This window comes from Somniosus microcephalus, chromosome 13 (assembly GCF_052327205.1).
Source record: "Somniosus microcephalus isolate GS21.2 chromosome 13, FLI_Smic_1.0, whole genome shotgun sequence".
Lineage (NCBI taxonomy): Eukaryota > Metazoa > Chordata > Chondrichthyes > Squaliformes > Somniosidae > Somniosus > Somniosus microcephalus.
The window spans coordinates 170,272,496-170,294,577 of NC_140999.1; the positions used below are offsets into that span (position 1 = coordinate 170,272,496).

The following is a 22,082-nucleotide window of genomic DNA, read 5'->3' on the forward strand; positions in this document are numbered from 1 at the left end:
GTTTGGAACACAACCAGATGCACAGACACCAATGCTAGACAACTGACACACTGTAGTGGGATAGCCTTGACTGATGCCTTTCAAGGGTGCCAGCTATCCTTTTCGCATGCCATGTGGCACACTGGTTTTATCTATGTTCATTTGTTAGAAAAACCTGAATCAATGGTTGGAATGCAATGAAGGCAAGAACTTGCCACTCAGAATATGTTACCGTCTCGGTTTAGGCGCAATCGGAGAAATACAAAGACCAAAAAAAACATTTTTCATTCGTGTTTTCTTAACAAACGCACTCTCCCCTATAGCCAAGAGGGCAAGGCATTGTGTGCTAATGACTTTTCAACGCTTGCTGTGTGGTAAGGCTGCTGGAGGTGCGACTGAAACCCCATAGCTGAACAGTGATCATTCACCTCGCCCCTCCTTGTCCCCAGAGGCAGAGCTTCGCACTTTTGTCTGATTCTGCATCTAGCCGTGCAGCTGAGAAGTTCAGAAATCCGCCAAGCTGAGCCAAGTGAGAGTGTGAAGCAACACTGAAACATGAACCCCTGACCTTTTTGCTTTGCAGTCAAATGTTTTTAACCACTTGAGTGACTGGGATTTCCCCCATCTTCTCATGAACATGCTAAAACTGGTTTGTTTTGACAGAGAATTGCAACAAAATGCTGCAAAAGGTTAAACGGTATTATTAGGTACAAATATAAAAATGTGTTTTGAATGTAATTTTTCCCCTGAAAGGATAAATTCAATATTTTCAAGGGGAGACTGTGGTGTATGTAACCTGTTCCACCTTAAGAGAACTACCTTAAGAGATGTACTACTTTCTCTTGGCTGCTGTATACTGTAATACCGGTGGTGACCACACCGGTATATAAACGTTGTGTAGTGATTTGCTGGGCAGTTCAGCCCTGACCTCCGAATAGTAAAGACCTGTTAAAGTTATTCTTGTTGTCTGTGTCCAGTGATTTATAATAAGCATAACTGGGACACACAGACTCAACAGAGACTGGATAGGCACTTGAGGGAAATAAACTTGCAGGGCTACGGGGATAGAGCGGGGGAATGGGGCTGACTGGATTGCTCTGCAGAGAGCCGGCACGGACTTGAGGGGCTGAATGGCTCCTTCTGTGCAAATATGACTCTTTATGAAGAAGTACTTCACAAAGAGCAAGAGCAGTTGTGTGTCATTTTCATCAGCCGCCTCATGGCCAAATGACATGACAATACATTTCTGTGATTGATATTTTATAAACTGGCTCTATCAAGACACTGAACCTTTTTTGTGCTCGGCAAAGTAAGAGATGTTAGTGCTGGGAAATAGAACACTTTCCATTCAGGAACCCAGTGCTTCTGGGTCAGGTATGGTACAGCCAGATGCAGAGTAAAGCGCTCTTCACCCTGCTCCGACGATGTGCTTCAGCCCCAACCTCCGAAGAGCATTTTCTCCTCCCTTTCCACCCACCCCCACCACCCCCCCCCCCCCCGCCATTTTTCTCACCACTTAACCATTAGTACCAAATTAATGACACATACCCACGCTCATTCAGCCCTTACAGCCAGGAGATGGGAAGGACTTTAATGCCCTCAGCCTGGGCTGGATTTGAAACCAGGTCCCAGAAGTGATGGGCTAATGTCTGACTCTTTGTACCACCCAGTTCTCTCAGTGGCACTTTAATGAAGGCTCTTATTTTAGCGATACAGGAACAATGCTGTGTTGTGTTTCCAGACTGGTGAATGTCAGTGTACTGGAACAGGCTTGCTGTAACCTGGTATTTGATGTACGTTGTCTCACAAGTGATTACTTTATTGGCTCTGTTCTACTTCAGGTATTACCTATGTCTGCAGCTGAGAGATGATATTATCTCTGGGCGATTGCCTTGCTCTTTTGTTACACATGCTCTATTGGGCTCCTACACTGTTCAGGCAGAACTGGGAGATTATGATCCCGAGGAACATGGACCTGACTATGTCAGTGAGATTCGCTTTGCACCAAATCAGACAAAAGAACTCGAAGAACGGGTGGTGGAACTACATAAGAGCTACAGGTAAGACACTTTCTACATTGTTCATAGAAACATAGAAGATAGGAGCAGGAGTAAGCCATTCAGCCCCTCGAGCCCACTTCTTGAATATATTTAATGAATTGGCCTCAACTGCCTTGTGTGGTAGAGAATTCCACAGGTTCACCACTCTCTGGGTGAATAAATTCCTCCTCATCTCAGTCCTAAATGGCTTACCCCTTATCCTTAGCCTGTGACCCCTGGTTCTGGACTCTCCTGCCATCGGGAACATCCTTCCTGCACCTAGTCTGTCTAGTCCTGTTAGAATTTTATAAGTTTCAATGAGATCCCCTCTCATTCTTCTAAACCCTAGCATACATAAGCCTAATCGACCCAATCTCTCTCCATACGTCATTCCTGCCATCCTAGGTATCAGTCTGGTGAATTTTCGCTGCACTCCCTCCATGGCAAGAACATCCTTCCTCATAAGGTGACCAAAACTGCACACAATACTCAAGATGTGGTCTCGCCAAGGCCCTGTACAACTGCAGCAAGACATCCTTGCTCCTGTACTTGAATCCTCTCGCTATGAAGGCCAACATACCATTTGCCGCCTTAACCGCCTGCTGCACCTGCATGCTTACCTTCAGCGACTGGTGCACAAGGACGCCCAGGTCTCGTTGCACTTCCCCTTCTCCCAATCTATAGCCATTCAGATAATAATCTGCCGCCTTGTTTTTGATAACCTCGCATTTATCCACGTTATATTGCATCTGCCATGCTTCTGCCCAATCACCCAACCTGTCCAAATCATACTGGAGTTTCTCTGCATCCTCCTCACAGCGCACACGCCCACCCAGCTTTGTGTCGTCTGCAAACTTGGAGATATTACATCTAGTTCCCTCGTCTAGATCATTAATATATATTGTGAATAGCTGGGGTCCAAGGACCGATCCCTGTGGTACCCCACTAGTCACTGCCTGCCACTCGGAAAAAGACCAGTTTATTCCAACTCTTTGCTTTCTGTCTGCCAACCAGTTCTCTATCCAAGTCAATACCATGCCCCCAATCCCATGTGCCTTAACTTTACACACTAATCTCTTATGCGGGACCTTATCAAAAGCCTTTTGAAAGTCCAAATACACCACATCCACTGGTTCTCCCTTATCTATTTTACCAGTTACATCCTCAAAAAATTCCAGTAGATTAGTCAAGCACAATTTACCTTTTGTAAATCCATGTTGACTTTGTCCGATCCAGTCACTGCTTTCCAAGTGCTCTGCTATTACATCTTTTATAATGGACTCTAGCATTTTCCCCACTACCGATGTCCGGCTTACCGGTCTGTCATTCCCCGTTTTCTCTCGACCACCTTTTTTGAACAGTGGGGTAACATTAGCTACCCGCCAATCCATAGGTACTGTTCCAGAGTCTATCGAATTTTGGAAGATGACCAGCAATGCATCCACTATTTCTAGGGCCACTTCCTTAAGTACCCACTTAAGTTTACCAACAGTCCCCGCTACACCACAGAGAGCTTGGAAACTATAAACCACAGAGTTTAAGTTTAAAAAAAGAGAGAAGTACTCACCAACCAACCAATCACTTACCTGCTTTCTGGTGACGTCACACTTCGATTACTTTTTACTTCTCTCCCTCCCTCTGAGTTCGGAGATTGGAGATTGATAAGCCTACCTGCGCTCTGCCACCACTTTTAGACTCGCTCCGCCGCCGCTGTGGGGCCTACATGTGCTCTGCCGCCGCTTTTAGACGTGCTCCACCGCCGCCGCCTCACCCAGGTCCGCCGCTGCTGTGGGGCCTACCTGCGCTCTGCCGCCGCTTTTAGACTTGCGCTGCCTCACCTAGGTCCGCCGCCGCTGTGGGGCCTACCTGCGCTCTGCCGCCGCTTTTAGACTCTCGCCGCCGCCGCCTCACCCAGGTCCACTGCCGCTGTGGGGCCTACCTGCGCTCTGCTGCTGCTTTTAGACTCGCTCCGCTGCCGCCGCCTCACCCAGGTCCGCCGCCGCTGGTTCATTCCCCATTAATAGATCCAATAGCGTATTGGACAGAAGAAGTAGGTAAAGGGGATAAGGGAATGGAGTTCCTACAATGTGTACAGGACTCCTTTTTAACCCAATATGCAAAAAGCCCAACAAGGGAGGATACGCTATTGGATCTATTAATGGGGAATGAACCAGAGCAGATAAGAAAAGTAAAAGTAGGGGAACATCTAGGCAATAGTGACCTTAATATAATTGAGAAAGACATAAGTATGACAAAGACCAGGGTAACAGAGTGGAGAAAAGCTGATTTTGAGGGTAAAATAAAATGGACAACAATATTAGCAAACAGTGACGTAGAACAGCAATGGGAAACACTTAAAACGGTGTTCAACAGAGTGCAGGAAAAATATATTCCACTGAAAAACAACAGCAAGCTAAACACTAATGAGATACCGTGGATGAATAAAGCCATAAGGGAAAAATGAGGGTAAGGAAAGAAGCATACATTAAGTACCTGGACAGCAGGGGAGAGCATGATAAGGGTGAATACAGAGAGATTAGGAGAGAAGTCCAAAAACAATTAGGAAGGCAAAGAGCAACTATGAAATTTAATTATCAAGGAGCTTAAAACAAAATAGTAAAATATTTCACAGGCACGTAAATAAAAAATAAAAAAATGGTCAGGATGAGAATAGGGCCACTAAGGGATAGACAGGATAATAGCACAGGTAGTGATAGAGAGATGGCAGAGATATTAAATAATTACTTTGCTTCAGTATTTACGAGAGAGATAGAACAGGTGGCGATGACATCGGATGATGAGATTAGTAGAGATAACTGCATTTAAAATAAAAAGAGGAGAAATATTAAATAAACTAATCAAACTCCCAGAATAAAACCCTTGGTCCAGACGGATTACATCAGCGCATTTTAAAAGAATCTAAGGAAGAGATAGCAGAGACATTACTACAGATATTTATTAATTCATTGGAAAGAGGTGTAGTGCCAGAGAACTGGCAGATAGCTAACTTAATACTTATATTTAAAAAGGGAGGTAGAACATGTCCAGGGAACTATAGACCTGACAGCTTAACATCAGTGGTAGGAAAAATATTGGAATTCTTACTAAAGGAGAAAATGGAAGAACATCTAGAAACCAAAAATATAATGGTCAGCATTGATTTCAAAAGGGAAAGCCTTGGCTTGACCAACCCAATTGAATTTTTGAAGAGGTAGCAGAGAGTAGACAAAGGTAATGCAGTAGATGTAATTTATCTAGATTTTCAAAAGGCCTTCGATAAGGTGCCCCATAATAGACTAATGAATAAGGTTAGGGAATGCCGAGTCAAGGGGCAAGTAGCAGAGTGGATAGCTAGCTGGCTTCAAGACCGAAAGCAGAGAGAGGGGTAAAGGGTAGCTCTTCAGAGTAGCAGAAGGTGGGAAGTGGTGTTCCACAAGGATCAGTGCTGTGACCACTGTTCACAATTTATATTATCGATTTAAACTTTGGAATAAACACAATTTCTAAATTTGCAGATGACACCAAATTATTGGGTGGGGGGGAAGTCGATACTGAGGAGGACTGCAACAAATTACAAGACATTGATAAACTTGCAGAATGGGCATATAATTGGCTAATGAAATTCAATGCAGATAAATGTGCGGTATTGAATTTTGGTAAGAAAAATAGGGGGGGTCACATATTACTTGGAAAATAAGAATTTAAATGGGGTAGAGGAGCAAAGGGATTTCTGGGAACAAATGCACAAATCACAAAGTATCGACACAGGTTAACAAGGCCATAAAAAAGGCAAACCAAGCACTAGGGGTGATTGCCAGAGGGATAGAATTGAAAAGTAGTGGAGTTATGCTAAACTTGTATTGAACCTTGGTTAGACCACACTTGGAGTACTGTGTACAATTCTGGTTGCCATATTATAAAAAGGATATAGAGGCACTGGAGAGGGTGCAGAGAAGATTTACAAGGATGGTACCAGAAATGCGAGGGTATACTTATCGGGAAAGAATGAACAGGCTGGGTCCCTTTTCTCTTGAAAAGAGAAGGCTGAGGGCTGACCTAATGGAGCTGTTTAAAATCATGAACGGTTTTGATAAAGTAGATCCAGAGAGTGTTTCCACTTGTGGGGAAGAGCAAAACTAGAGGCCATCAATATAAGATAGTTACCAAGAAATCAAATAGGAAATTCAGAAGAAACTCCTTTACCCAAAGAGTGGTGAGAATGTGGAACTCGCTACCACAGGGAGTAGTTGAAGTGAATAGTATAGATGCATTTAGGGAGAATAAACATATTGGGGAGAAGGGAATAGAGGATTATGCTGATAGTTAGTTGAGGAAAGACTGGAGGAGGCTCGAGTGAGGCATAAATGCCAGCATTGACTGGTTGGGCCGATTGGCCTGTTTCTGTGCTGTATATCCTATGTAATTCTATGTCTTTGTGATGGAGAAGATTTGGGGCCAGAAGCTCAGCTCTGTTCAGGGTCAATAAGATGTTGAGCTTGCAAACAATCTGGTTCATCCTGAGACAGTGGCCAAGGAGAAAGGTGGAATCGGTGGCAAGGGTGCAGAATTTCTGGCGGGGGGCCAAAAGCCAATGGCTTTGGTCTTCCTAGTGTTTAACTGGATGAAATTGTGGTGCATCCAAGACAAGCAGTCTGGCAGCACAGATGCAGTGGAGTGGTTGAGAGAGGTGGTGGAAAAGTAGAGATAAGTGTCATCCTCATACATGTGGAAGCTGACCTCATTTATGCAGATAATGTTGCCAAGGGGCAGCATGTAGGTGATCTTTGGGGGACTCTGGATGCCCTTTCTGGAAATGCTCTGGTTACGAGCTGATTGGTAAGAGAGAAGTCCCACTGATCTGAACAACGAAGGAGAGATGTTGAAGGAGGATGATGTGGTCGATCATGTCAAAGGCTGCAGAGAGATTGAGAAGGGATGATGCACCATCGTCATAAGCACATAGGATTTGGTTATGGCTGTTTTGGTGCTGTGGCAGTGAAAGAAACCGGATTGGAGAGATTCAAACATGGAGTTAGAAAAAACAGGCACGGATTTGGAAGGCAATGACCCATTCAAGGATATAAAGATATAGGCTAGTATCCCATGACAGAATTTTAAAATGTTGATGTTAGATTTCCTTTCAAAGAGCAGTGACTACCTTGGGTTCTGGTGGTTTACCATTTTAGAATATATGTTGAAACCTATCTTCAACCTTCACTCTACAATTCAGAGTACCAGTTAGATGTTTTGTCTTTCTTTGGTCCAGAGTTCCCTTTTTTTCCCTTTTTGTTTCTCTTGGTTTTTGCTCTTCCTCTCTATATTTATCCATACAGAAATAACCCCCAATTTCTGAGAGGCTGAATAAAGTTGGGGAAGGTGCAAAATGCAACAAGCTTGAATCGGGGCCTGTTGATTATCACTTTTGACTTGGAAGGATCTTGATTATGCCTTCATCCCACACGGAAATCACCAATGATCTTTCCTTCCTGAAGGAAGCTTAACTTTTGTTTTACAAATGGTAGTGGTAATTAGCTGGTGCTAAAGTAATGTTCAACAGCATTAAATTCTCTGCTAGCAATCCAGCAAAGAGCAGCAGTGGGTGGGATAGCAGCTCCTTTTTTTAATTTGCCTATTTTTTGAAATGTATTAAGACTCCTACAGAAATGTATAAGGACTGCTTCAGAAATAGGTGGGTAATTTTCACTCTGGGCATGGGTGGAAAACTAGTGGGGTTGGATCGACCACCCATTGTATACCATTCAATGGGAAATCAGGTGGGGTGTTTCAAGGGCGGCCGATCGGCAACCCACAGTTTTCTGCCCGTGTCCAAAATGAGAATTATCCCCCTTGACTTCCTGCATGAATAAGGCAAAATATTGTTAAATTATTAGAATGATAGCTTAGTGCATTGTTTGTTCAGGCTGTGCACTGTCTTAACTAATTGAAATACACAGAACTATGCCAGATGGGTTTACCATTTGTATGTTGCTGCATAATCCTTTAATGTCACACTGGATTAAATTTTGTTAAAATCCCAGTAGCAAAACAAAAGAGGAAGATTTTCACTTGCTGCACGAGGCAGAGACAGGGCGGCATCACCGTGTAACTCATGGGGGGGGGAATTTACGGCCCCATTCCCATTCTAGATCTAGTTGACGTCATCCTGAAAGGGGCCTGCCGCTGGGTGGCCAGAGCACTTGCCTGTTTCTGGCAATAGGCTCTTTTAATATGCAAATCGGGGTCCTGTAATGTAAATAGGATCTGGATTCCCATTTTGAAACGGTGAGCATGAGTCATATACACTCTGCCCAGATTTACACGGGGGTACAGGTGAAGGGGGCCAAATGCGTCAAGTTTAAAATTATTTTTGTGGGTCTAGAAGGAGCACGATTACTCCACCGGGCACCATGGGAATAACGTGGGCTGCTATCACCCGGAAATACCTTTCCGCTGGCCAGGCTGGGCCGGCTTCTGGGTTGCCTGATATTGCGCCAGCCCGCAGCTGACAGGCGACTGAAGAGCATCCTATGGTGCCCGCAGCCCGCCAGCAGAATGGTAATGTGACCTGGCCTTCAAAATAGACCTTCTGCTGACACTATCGGGTACCTACCCAGCTCACACTGCCGGTTGGCCATCTGATAGTGAAGATCTACTTCAAAGTGTTTTGAGCCATCATAATTCTATCTTTGAAAAGAATTTTAAAAGAACCAAATCCTATTATTAATAAATAGTGGAAGTTATGGTTACTAAAAGGGACTATAGCAATGAGGCAGATACTGCACCCATACAATGAAAAATCAGGCAAGGAAGGGTTATCATTTAAAGACTGAAATTTTGTTAAATGCTATTCTGTTAATAATCTGATGTCTGTTTCAGTGTCATTGTATTAAACCGAGACAATAAGCTCTTTGTGAATTACTCTAGGGGCATGACACCAGGAGAAGCAGAAATGAACTTTTTGGAAAATGCTAAGAAGCTCTCGATGTATGGAGTGGACTTGCATCATGCAAAGGTAATTATCATTCTGAGTCGTATCTCTGCTGTAGAATTCTTTAAGATAAATACCAGATGGCATTCTGTGCCATTAAGGCAACATGTACACAGAGATTTAAAAAAAGATTAACTTCTACTCTTCCTAAAGGTTTGTCTCAGAAAGCCAATGTATAAACCCCGTTTTTATTTGTGTTCTGTTTATTTAATGACCTTATTGTTAGAACTGATCTTTCAAAAGAGCTTTCCTACATAACAAGTGTAAGGCTTAATTTTCAAAGCAATTATGTAGGATATGCATATCTGGGGTCTTGACATGTGTAATAGAATCATAAATTGATACAGCACAGAAGGAGACCATTCACCCATCATTCCTGTGCTGGCTCTTTGGTAGAGTTATCCAGTTAGCTCCACTCCCCTGCTCTTTCCCCATAGCCCTGCACATTTTATCCCTTCAAGTATTTATCCAATTCCCTTTTGAAATTTTTTTGGGTTGATGAGGACAATGCAGTTGACATGGTGTATATGGACTTCCAAAAGGTGTTTGATAAAGTGCCAGCAAAGTTGAAGCCCATGGAATAAAAGGGACAGTGGCAGCATGGATACGAAATTGGCTAAGTGACAGGAAACAGAGAGTAGTGGTGGATGGCTGTTTATCGGACTGGAGGAAGGTACACAGTGGTGTTCCCCAGGGGTTTCTTGATGTATGTTAATGACTTGGACTTGGAAGTACAGGGCACAATTTCAAAATTTGCAGATGACACAAAACTTGGAAGTATAGTGAACAGTGAGGAGGATAGTGATAGACTTCAAGAAGACATAGACAGGCTGGTGGAATGGGCGGACACGTGGCAGATGAAATTTAACACAGAAAAGTTCGAAGTGATGCATTTTGGTAGGAATAACGAGAAGCGGCAATATAAACTAAAGGGGGTGCATGACCAGAGAGACCTGGGGGTATATGTGCACAAATCGTTGAAGGTGTCAGGGCAGGTTGAGAAAGCGGTTAAAAAAGCATACGGGATACTGGACTTCATAAATACAGACACAGAGCACAAAAGCAAGGATGTTGTGATGAAATAAAAACAGAAAATGCTGGAGTTACTCAGCAGGTCAGGCAGCATCTGTGAAGAGAGAAACAGAGTTAACGTTTCAGGTCGATGACCTTTCGTCAGAACTGGAAAAAAGCAGGAAATGGAACAGATTTTTAAGCAAGTGTAGGGGCTGGGAAATGGGGGAGGGGATGAAAGAATAAAAGGGAAGGTCTGTGATAATATAGAAGGCAGGAGAGATTAAGATATTCAAGGCAAAAGGGGATGGTAATGGGACAGGTTAAGAAACAAAGGATGGCTCTAGATGAAGTGTAAATTGCGCTGGCAGAATGAAAGACAGCTGCCATGTGGGGGAGAAGAACAGAAGGCACAAACAAAAAGTGTGGATGTTATGATGAACCTCAATAAAACACTGGTTCGGCCTCAACTGGAGTATTGTGTCCACTTCTGGGCACCACACTTTAGGAAGGATGTAAAGGCCTTGCAGAGGGTGCAGAAAAGATTTATGAGAATGATTCCAGGGATGAGGGACTTAAGTTAAGTGGATAGACTAGAGAGACTGGGGGGGGGGGGGTGCTCTCCTTAGAGCAGAGAGGTTTGAGAGGAGATTTGATAGAGGTGTTCAAAATCATGAGGGGTCTGGACAGAGTAGATGGAGAGAAACTGTTCCCATTGGCGGAAGGGTTGAGAACCAGAGGACACAGATTCAAGGTGATTGGCAAAACAACCAAAGGCGACATGAGGAAAAACTTTTTAATGCAGCGAGTGGTTAGGAATGCACTGCGTGAAAGGGTGGTGGAGGCAGACTCGATCATGGCTTTCAAAAGGGAATTGGATAAGTAACTGAAGGAAAAAAAAATTGCAGGGCTACGGGGAAAGGGCGGTGGAATGAAACTAGCTGATGTGCTATTGCAGAGAGCCAACACTGGCTCGATGGGCTGAATTGCCTCCTTCTGTGCTGTAACCATTCTATGAAAGTTACTGTTGAATCTGCTTCCACCACCCTTTCAGGCCGTGCATTCTAATCTGTTTTCATAGGTATCTGAGACACACTGGCGATTTCAATGGCAAAATCAGATTGCACTGATGCCATTCTCCTTCCCCTCATCCCCATGCCTGATGTTCAACACAGTCCCTGGGCCAAGTACATGCAGGGGACTTATTTCTAGACACTTGATGCTGGGGTTTTTAGAACATGCTCTTCTCATTGAGATTGGGAACTTGTCATCTGGCAGTATTAGGATGAACCCTTAATGTACTACTCCATGGCATGAAACATTGACAAATCAGCTCCTAGTAGTACCTGTATCTCATACAGATACAATGCTAAATTCTATTTAGTACGTATCAAAGCAAAAAAAATGCGTGTGCTCTGAATCTCAAAAAACTGATGTGTTTAGCCATGCTACAAATCTCAACAAAACCAAAATACTGCAGATGCTGGAAATCTGAAATAAAAACAGAAAATACTGCAGGTCGGGCGGCATCTGTGGAGAAAGAAACAGAGTTAACATTTCAGGTCAATGACCTTGCATCAGAACTGGAAAAAGTTAGAGATGGAACAGATTTTAAGCAAGTGTAAGGGCAGGGAAAGGGGGGGGTGGGGAGGGGAGAGGAAGAAAGAACTAAAGGGAAAGGGTTGAGATAGGCTGGAAGGCAGGAGAGATTAAATAACAAAAGGTATGATCGTACAAAGCAAAAGGAGATGGCAATGGGACAAGTAAAGAAACAAAAAGATGGGTATAACAGAATCCTCAACAGCAACCAATAGGAAAAAATAGGGCAGAGGTTATGGACTGAAATTTTTGAACTCTGTTATGCCCAGAAGCCAGTAAAGTGCCTAATCGAAAGATGAGGTGCTGTTCCTCGAGGTTACGTTGAGCTTCGTTGGAATGGTGCAAGAAGCTGAGGACAGAGAGGTGGGAGTGGGGTGAAGAATTAAAGAGGCGACTGGAAGCTCAGGGGTCACGCTTGTGGACTGAACGGAGGTGTTCCGCAAAGCGGTAACCCAATCTGCATTTGGTCTCCCCACTGTCGAGGAGACCGCATCGTGAGTAGCGAGTACAGTATACTAAATTGCAAGAAGTACAATGAAATCGTCGTTTCACCTGGAAAGAGTATTTGGGGCCTTGGACGATGGGAAGGGAGGAGGTAAAAGGGCAGGTGTTGCATCTTACAGGTGTTACTAATCTCAACATCTGTTTGCTACCGAGTCTTTTGTGCACTGCAGCAACAGTGAGCGGATGGTAGCTGTTACATTGCACCTAAGCAAGACCTAACATTAACAGGTCTCGGCATTTCCAAGGAATCCAACTGGTGTTGCGATCTGGAATGCTGAAAGACGCTTTTATTTCCTCCGTTCTGTTTTGGCCTGTTGACCTGACATTGAGCCTCCAAACTCTCTCCTAGCTACTGTGTGTCTCTCTCTTCTGACTGCCCCATGTCTCTCTTGCCCAATGTATCTCATGTCAAACATTGATGAACCCTGCTACTCTTAATCTTGCAGGATAGTCAGGGAATACTCTTGGAAGGTAGTGTTGCACTAACCTCTTATATACTCTGAAATTGGTTTCCTATTACTGTAGGTAATAGTTCAGTTTGACAGCGTAAAAATGACTCAATTGCTTTATCTCAGTATCAGGCATGAGAAGCCTTTAGCACTGAGCAATCGAAAGGCAAATGTGGAAGAAAGACTGTTCAGCCTTACGCCTAAGGCACTAACATCAGTACAGTATTTCATTTCTAGGTGACAGCTGACTAAAATAAAACAAGCTTACTATGACCTTGGTGGATCAGATGTTCAAATAATTTCTTACACTTTGCGATTGTTTTTGATAAATTGTTCCCCTCAACTGTAGGAAATTATCCCTAAGGTTGTAATACAAAGTGTAAAACCATTCCCTTCCAAGGCCCTAAAAAATCCTGCACTGACATGAAATCACACCATTAGTACATTTTTCATTTCATTTTCCAATTAATATTTTATGGATGAGACCAGACTACAGCCAAATTAAACAGATAAACAGTGCCTCGAGGGCCTGCTATTGACACATTGTTAAAGTCAAGTTCCACCCATTATTTTATTAAAATGTGCCACATTTTGATTGAATTGTTATATTTCAGCATGATTTCACTAGCTAGGATCTAGTGAACTGTTGCTGCATTCCAAAAGATGCATTATTTTGTGTCAAAACAATGGTGTTTGTAAAATGTAGCGTTGGTTATAGTTCTATTAAAAGCAGACACAATGGCCTAGAAATTTGATAGTGCACCTATGCATCCAATATGGCGAGCAGGCCATTACGCGCTGGAAGTGTGCTGCCTGCCATATTGGTAAAGTCAGAAAAAGAGGCGTCCAGGATCCACGCCTGAAACCCCCATTGGGCCCTTTGCATAAACACATTATTTGTGGTGTTCTGATTATTTAATGATCTTGTCATTATCGAGCTGGCTGCGTTCGGGAAAATCAGGTCAACATGTGACCTAACCAGTGTTCATCAAAGGGGCTGCTGGCGGCTGCTGCCAAAAAGTACGTTTGTAAAATAAAAATTACTTCGCCGAACGTGGAGCCCCCCCCCCCCCCCACCTTCTCCTTATCTCTTGTCCCCGCTGTTCCAGCCACCCCCATAATCATTTCTCTCCCCCTCTCCTAGGATCTTCAAGCAATGCAGTGGCCTGAAATTGAAATCCACTTCACCAGCGAGCTGCCTGGGGCTGCCCGGCAGGTGCCTGCAGCCCGCTGGTATTGTTTAAATCTCATGTAAACGAGGCCCAAGGCCCAATATCGAGTAGGCCTTGGGATCATTCCCCTGTGCCCAGTTCGCGCCAGCAGGCCGTCACAGACCAGTTTCTAGGCCGATCAATGTTCAAACTGTAAATAGAATTGAAATGTTAGCTGAAGAGCTTCCACAAGTGACATTATTGAACAGATACTTCAAATATGATTAATACATTCAGATCTCATACCTCCTTTCTCTGTATTTGCTGGTCACAGGACTCTGAAGGAATTGACATCATGCTTGGTGTTTGTGCAAATGGACTTCTAATCTACAGGGACCGGTTAAGAATAAATCGTTTTGCTTGGCCCAAGATTCTCAAGATTTCATACAAAAGGAGCAACTTCTACATTAAAATCAGACCTGGAGAAGTAAGTGATTTGTATTTCGAGTAACTACCCGATCGTACTTTAATGGGTCTTGGGAACCATACACAAAGAAAGTACCAGGAAGCACTCGGTTTCAATAATAATAAAAACATCATGTGGCAGAAAGGCCGGTCAATAGAATGGAAAGTTTGGATGCCAGTCACACTCCATGTAAAGAATAGGATGTTTCCACTCCGTCTTATATGGGGAAAACCTCTACCAGCTTTTTAATGGCTTTTATTGGATCGGCATCCTGTGCACAATAAGTTCCCTGAACCCATTCCAGTAAACTTTTCTCTGCTTTTTATAAAAAAAAGTTAACCCTTGTTCTGGTACTTTTTTTTTGAAAAAGCAATCACTGTTTTTCTCCATCTTTTATTTAAAAAAAAAAAAAAAATTGCACCTATGGTTCCGTTTTATTCTAACAGCCCCTGTTCTCCTACCTAATTCTCATACCCCCAAATGTGTTGCGTTTTTTTAAAATGCGCCCCCTTGTCCTTTTTTTCTTTTAAAAAAAAAAAAATACTGTACTATTGTTGCACTACTTTTTCAATAAATAATGCCTGTTTGCTCATTTTTTAATTGCCCTGGTTGTGTTGCTTTTTCTTAACACTCCAACTGCGGCTTTTCCACTAATCGCCTCCATTCTGCTCCCGTTTCCATAGCTCCAGCTCTGCTGCCTTTTATTTATATAAAAAAAAAAGCCTGATTCTGGTGATTTTTTTTTTTTTTAATTGCCCTGGTTGTATTATCTTCCCAGCAAAAAATTAAACCCCTTAATATCCTCAACAAAAAATTTGGGGGTAAAATTTCCACGGGCGTTCTCTGATCTTCCCATTTCTGCAGGGTTTCCAGGAACACACAAAACATAGGAGCAGGAGTAGACTATTCAGCCTTGTAATACCCTTGTATAATAAAAATCTGTCGATCTCAATCTTGAAAATGTCAATTGGCCCAGCATCCACAGCCTTTTATGGGAGAAAATGTAAGATTTCCATTATCCTTTGTGTGACAAAAGAGCTTCTTGATTTCACTCCTGGCTAGGGGATCATTTGAATAGTAGAGTCTCGAGGTAACAAAAGCATGAATGAGGGTTTCTGCAGCAGAGGAGCTGAGGCAGGGGAATAGACAGGCGATATTCGAGGTGGCAATAGGCGGTCTTTATGATTGATTGTATATGGGATCAGAAGCTCAGCTCGTGGTCAAATATAGTGTCGAGGTTTGGAAGTCTGAGACGAGGGTAGAAGCAGGCAGTGTTACAGAGGTGGATGCAGGCAGTCTTGTGATGAAGAGGATATGGGGTTAGAAGCTCTGCTCGGGATCGAATTGGACAGCAGTCAAGAACAGTCTGGTTCAGATGGAGACCGTGGTCAGGTAGGGGGATGGAATCGGTGGCTAGAGAATGGAGTTTGTGGCAGACTGCAATCAGGAGTGGGAGCCCGGGAGAATATCCCCTTCCCTATCCCAGGGGTACTGCAGTGAACTGTAGCAATCCTCCGGTTACCCTGAAATCGGTTACCTGAACAGACCTAAGGATTGAACCTGGGACCTTGCTGGTCTATATGGAAAAATATATTTTTGTCATTTCAGCTCATCATTAAATGCTGCATCCAGTAGAGGATATAGTATAGTATGGTATCCTAAACAGTTCCTCTGAAGACTGATGATCATTAATCTTAATTAACTTGACGTTCAGTGAGGAAATAATTTTCCCAGAACACATTTTGATTCATGCAGTCAATTAGGCTCTTTACCAGTGTACACAATTGTGAGGAGATGGTTAAAAATAGTTACCTACAAAGCACAATAATCATGTATGCATAAATTACAGTTAACCCAAACCTTTTCCCAAGCAGACAGCCGGTGACCTCTACTGGTGACATGACTGATGAGCAATGGGTACACCCTTTGCAGTTATCACCCACATATATTTCCAGTGATAGGTATAGAAGAGTAGCTGGTCTACAAACCTGTTTGACACTGTACTCTGCAGATTGAAGGAATCACTCGGGGCATCTGATTATTGTAAAGCAGAGTTGTATAAATTCTCCGATCTTATCGTTTTGAATGTTTTGCAATATTCTCAGTTTTGACAGCACATTGCTGTAATCCTTCCAGTTTTGTTTTGACAGATGATGCTTGCCAGTTTTATAATTCCTATAATTAGCCATTTGTGTATAAGGAATAAAGTGGAAATATTTGAGTTTGACATTGTTGCTTTATTGAATGGCATACTGTACTTCTAAAGGCTCCAGTCATGAATGCATAGAAGTGGGAAGACATTGTTCATGAGCTTGTGTTTGGGGTGGCGCTGCCTTGCGGTGTTATTCAGCAGAGTTTGCCTCGTGTGTTGGCACCAGTAGTAAAGCTTTCCACAGCACTGTGCAGCACGGTTTACATTCTGCTCCGCAACACTGAGCACTGTTGCGCACTGCTAAACAACAAATATAAATGCTCTTCGCACTTGTGAATTACATTTTATATCTGTGCACCGAATGGTTGCAGAGCAGCACGAAAAAGGAGCAGCAATTGGCACCAAGGTAGCTGGGCCCACTGTGGTTAGAGGTCTGTATTCCCCACAGATGTTCTGCTCAATGTATTTTGTTGAAATGAAGCATGGCAGTGTGACATTTGTACATTTATGGGTGGTGTGACTTGGTATCTGCGTGCCCTCCTTTGAAAACAAATGAAGGCAGTGCCTCAGGTGCTGCACGAGTACCCGCTGTGATGTCTTCACAGGAGTGTGGTATGTTGTTTGTGTCCCCCCAATACTGGGAGCAAAGAATCCACTGCAACTTTTGAAATTTCCACCGCAGAAACAAAGCACAGCTTGTCTTTTATGGTGTTACAAGAGCAGTAACATTCAGCTAAGACATCTTTCAAAAATTCAGCCCTCCATATTCATTTCCTTTCTCCGCTTCTGGAACTTTGTGTGCCTAAAATATAATAAAAACTGTTTTTGGAAAAAAACAATATTACAAGTTGAAAGTCAGTGATCTGATTCTGTGTTTGGATGATGATTTCTATATTTATAGTATGATACGTTTGAAATCCCCACATTGCTGGCCTCTACTATTCGCACTGGTTTCCTGCCAATTACTATGTGATTAAAACCCAACATAAGCAGCAGCACTAGCCTTTGCACATTTGAAGTCTTAAAAATTGTAAAATGGAAATCCTGGATTAAGCTATTTTTAAGTATGTGCCATCCCAGTGTTTCATCTTGTTCAGTACGGATCTGATTTTTCTTTTGGTCTTTTTATTCTTGAGATTTGGGTGACACTGGCAAGGTAGCATTTATTGTCCATCCCTTGTTGTCCTGAGGGGATTAAGAGTCAGCTACACAGTATGGACTTTATATATGTGAGTGTCGCTGTCGTGGCTGGCGTTTATTGCCCATCCCGAGTTGACCTGAGAAAGTTGTGACTGGCCACATCAGAGTGAAGTTGTGAGTCAACTACGTTGGTGTGGGACTGGAGTCACATTTAGGTCAGACCGGGTAAAGGTGGTAGGTTTTCATCCCTGAAAGTCATTAATGAACTAGTTTGGGTTTTTACAATAATCTGGCAGATTTCATGCTAACCTTTTTTTAATGCCGGCCCATAACCTGCCAAATTTATTGAATTTAGTTTTCTAACTCGCCGTGGTGAGTTTTAAGATATGACCTTTGCGTTGTTAGTCCAGTACTTTAACCAGAAAACTACCATACTTTTGGTCTGTGCTCAACTCTTGTGGATGACGCCTATACCACAGAGCCTGCTGAGATTTTAAAAAAAAAATTATTTAAAGGGCTTTATTGCCTTGTTTGGGAATTTTCAGGCAGGCTCAGTTCCTGTTCCAGAACCTCTGTGTAGGAGCTGGTGTGTTGAAGGGAAAGAAGGTTTGTGTTTGCAGCAGATGAGATCACTGGTGTAGATCAGATTTCTGTGATGTGATGTGGTCTTTGTGAAGCTGTCTTAGTTTCAGATGGTTGTAATATTTTTCATGTGCCAGTTGTGGATGCAACTTACATGATCGCGCCATTGAGATCGCAAATACCACATAAAAAGCTTCATAAACAATGATATCCTTTTCAATTACCACAATTAATAATTCAATTAGCACTAACCGGTAACAAATGTAATGAAAACTAAACAGGAATGCTATTTGTGCATTAAAGAATATTTCACTGTGCATTACGCGCTGAAAAACCAGGTGCTAAATTATGCCTTTTCTTCTAGTGTGCTCCTTGCATTTCTGTCAGACTGCCAGCTGATGACTTTTTTTTTTAAAAACAGTATGATCATCATTCAAACATGGATGTCACTATGATGAAAGAGCTTTTGTTCCGTGTCTCTTCCCGCTCCTGCACTGTTACCCCTGGATCACAGAATCACAGATCACAGAATCCTCACAGTGCAGATAGAGGCCATTTCGGCCCATCGAGCCTGCACCGACACATATCCCACCCTATCCCCTAACACTAAGGGTCAATTTATCATAGCCAAATCAACCTAACCTGCACATCTTTGGACTGTGGGAGGAAACCGGAGCACCCGGAGGAAACCCACGCAGACACAGGGAGAATGTGCAAACTCCACACACAGTCGCCCGAGGCCAGATTTGAACCCGGGTCCCTGGCGCTGTGAGGCAACAGTGCTAACCACTATGCCACCGTGCCCACCAAGGATCTATCTTTGGCCCGCTGCTATTTCTCATCTACACGCTGCCCCTCAGCGACATTATCCGAAAGCACGACATCGGGTTCCACATGTACTCTGACGACACCCACCATCTCTCTCTCGAACCCTCCACACTCTCTGATTTGTCAGACTGCTTGTCCAGCATTCAGTACTGGATGCGCAGTAATTGCCTTCATCTAAATATTTGGAAGACCGAAGCCATTGTCTTCGGTCTCTGCCATAAATTCCGTTCCCTAACCACCAACTCAATCCCCCTCCCTGGCTACTGTCTGAGGCTGAACCAGACTGTTCGCAACTGTGGCGTCCTACTTGACCCGGAGATGAGCTTCCAACCACAAATCTGCTCCATCACCATAACCGCCTACTTCCACCCCTGTAACATCGCCTATCTCTGACCCTGGCTTAGCTCATCTGCTGCTGAAACCCTCATCTATGCCTTTGTTATCTCTAAACCTGACTATTCCAATGCTGTCCTGACCATCCTCCAATTTTCCACCTTCCAAAAACTTTAGCTCATCCAAAACTCTGCTGCCCATATCCTAACTCGCACCAAGTCCCATTCACCCATCGCCCCTGTGCTCGCTGACCTATATTTGCTCCCGGTCCAGCAACATTTCAATTTTAAAATTCTCCTCTTTGTTTTCAAAACCCTGAATGGCCTCACCCCTACCTATCTCTAACCTCCTCCAGCCCTACAACCAATGTTGCCTCTTTTTGGGGGGGCCATGCGGCCCCTTTAGTGGGCTGTGCAGCCCATTCAAAAATCCACGCATCTGCAGTTTTTGTATTTAAAAGCCGGTGAGCTGGCTGCGCAGGAGCTCCAGAACGCTGCGTGGCTGCGCATCTTAAAGGGGGCATTGCCTACAACCCTCAGAGATCTCTGCACTCCTCCAATTCCGGCCTCTTGTGTATCCCCAATTTTAATCGCTCCTCCATTGACAGCTTTGCTTTCAGCTGCTGAGGCCTTAAGCTGTGGCATTCCCTCCTTAAACCTCTGCGTCTCTTTACCTCTCTTGCCACCTTTTAAGACGCTCCTTAAAACCTACGTCACCTATCCTAATATCACCTTATGTGACTCGGTGTCAAATTTGTTTGATAACGCTCCTGTGGAAGTGCCGTGGGACGTTTCATTACATTAAAAGCACCATATACAGTAAATGCAACTTGTGCCAAATTGAGGACATTTCTGTTTTTTTTATAGGACTTCAGATAGGGTAAATCTCAATTCAAACCTGGCCTTAAGCCAGCTGTAACTGAAAGAGTTCATTTGCATGTGTCAAGTCAAGGAGCAATATGTAAAAATGTCCAGATACATCAACAGTTTTAATGAGGTGGCACACCTTTGACCTAATTAGCTTCTGAGTAGAGATGGTGGCGCTAACAAAGGACAAAGTCTGTTTGGTGCTCGGGCAATCTTTCTGTTAATGTATGCAAGTTTGCAAAACGGAGAATCTAGATGATAGTCATCATCTTTATTGGCTGATCCTTGAGGTTTTCACATGAGAGGAAGGTAGTTAATGGTCTATAAACTTGGCCATACACCACCCATTTTTCGGGAGCTAACCAACCTAATAAGCCCCAACATGGCTGGCTGGAAACGCGTTTGCTGAAAGTGCACCGCCCGCCATATTGAGAAAGGAGGTTGTGCTGGCGGTAGGAGGTCAAACCAGCAACATTGTAAGTAGAAAATAATTTATGTAAATTAGGGTCCTGCGCTGCTTCGTTGTAGATTTTCCAGTGCTTCACTCGCCATGTGCTGAAATCGCACAGCACAATGTGATGTTAGCCGGTAAGAAGGTCCCATACCTACCCAAATGTGGAGCGGGGAAGAGCAGGAGTACTTCTACCGAACCCTCATTAATCGAGCGTAGGCCTCCCCAACCTGCCAACTACCGATCCCTGCCAGCCACCGATTGATTTATTTTTCCACCCCCCCTGGCCCTGCCAACTACCAATCACACTTTTTCTCCTGCTCCTCCCCAGACCTGGTCACCAATTGATGTGACATCAATTGATTTTTTTACTATTACGTACAACTGTTGGAAGCCAATTGACAACATTTGTTTTCTCCTTAATGGCTTGTGTAATAGACTGAAAATGTAAAAGGTTTATGCTTTAACATATTCATGTTTTGCTTCATTTTCCAGTACGAGCAGTTTGAAAGCACCATTGGTTTCAAGCTTCCAAATCACCGGGCTGCCAAGAGACTCTGGAAAGTCTGCATTGAGCACCACACATTCTTCAGGTAAACAGGAAAGCAAGGGTGATCGTTTGTTATGCCTGCAGAGAATTATTAGATGTATTGAGCATGGGTTCAAGAGAATGTTTTGAAATTGTGCCAATATATTAGAGGTTCTTTACAATACTGCCGTTTGGTGCCATGTAAACACAACGAGGAATATGCTGTAGAAAGAGTGCCTTTATGTACTCTGTCTGTCAGTGAGGGATCCTTAACATTACATACAACTTTGGAAGTTATGTGATATTGGATTGCTTTTATAATTCAGTTTAAGATATACCAGACAGGTATTGCTCGTGAAAGTTACAGCATACAACAGCAGTATATCTTGATGTGTGGAAGGTTTCCTGTTACAATATATTCTTCTGCGCCTCTTTCCATCGCTCGCGCTCTCGCTCTCGCTCTCTGCCTGCCTCATTCTGGAGGTTTGGCAACCAGTGCAGTGCCTGCAATTTCCCCTGCCCATTCTGTCACATCTAGCAGTGTTCTTCTGCCTTGCCTGCATCTTGCTCCATTACCATCAATGTTTCCAGACAACAACAATCACAGTAACCATCCTTGTGATTGATGTGCCCATAATGTGTCAATTTTCTCATCATAATCAGCCTCATCGCTTCTCTCCTTTTTCTTGTGCTAGTTCCAGGTACTCTCTCATTAGTCATTCTTTTAATCTGACAAAAGTCTGTCATGCCATAACTCAAACATTCCTGATTGTCTTTAGGATTGAAGATGCACTTTTCACATCCCTGTTCATTTTGATATTTTTGGAGTGGGGATCAGTTCAAGGAACTCTGCCAATCAATTTACAAATAACTTGTTATCATATATCCCCAGTCCAAGATTTTAGAATGGAGGACACAAAACTTGTGATGGTCTCCAACTGCAGACGATGCCTAAACTTCAAGATAACTAGCACTGGCATGGTTATTCTTCTTTAAACAGAGCTTTAGCTTTTTG

The 22,082-nt window shown here is 43.3% G+C and overlaps 1 protein-coding gene across 9 annotated transcripts in view; it reads left to right on the forward strand.

Moving 5' to 3' along the window:
• LOC147108767 (uncharacterized) overlaps positions 1–22,082 on the forward strand; it is a 347,177-nt gene that overhangs the window by 281,527 nt on the left and 43,568 nt on the right. For all 9 annotated transcript variants that reach the window (XM_086005566.1, XM_086005565.1, XM_086005572.1 and 6 more), the window contains 4 exons: positions 1,821–2,039; positions 8,943–9,030; positions 14,055–14,207; positions 21,034–21,131. In XM_086005566.1, coding sequence (XP_085861692.1) covers positions 1,821–2,039; positions 8,943–9,030; positions 14,055–14,207; positions 21,034–21,131 — 558 coding nt within the window. The remainder of the gene's footprint in view (positions 1–1,820; positions 2,040–8,942; positions 9,031–14,054; positions 14,208–21,033; positions 21,132–22,082) is intronic.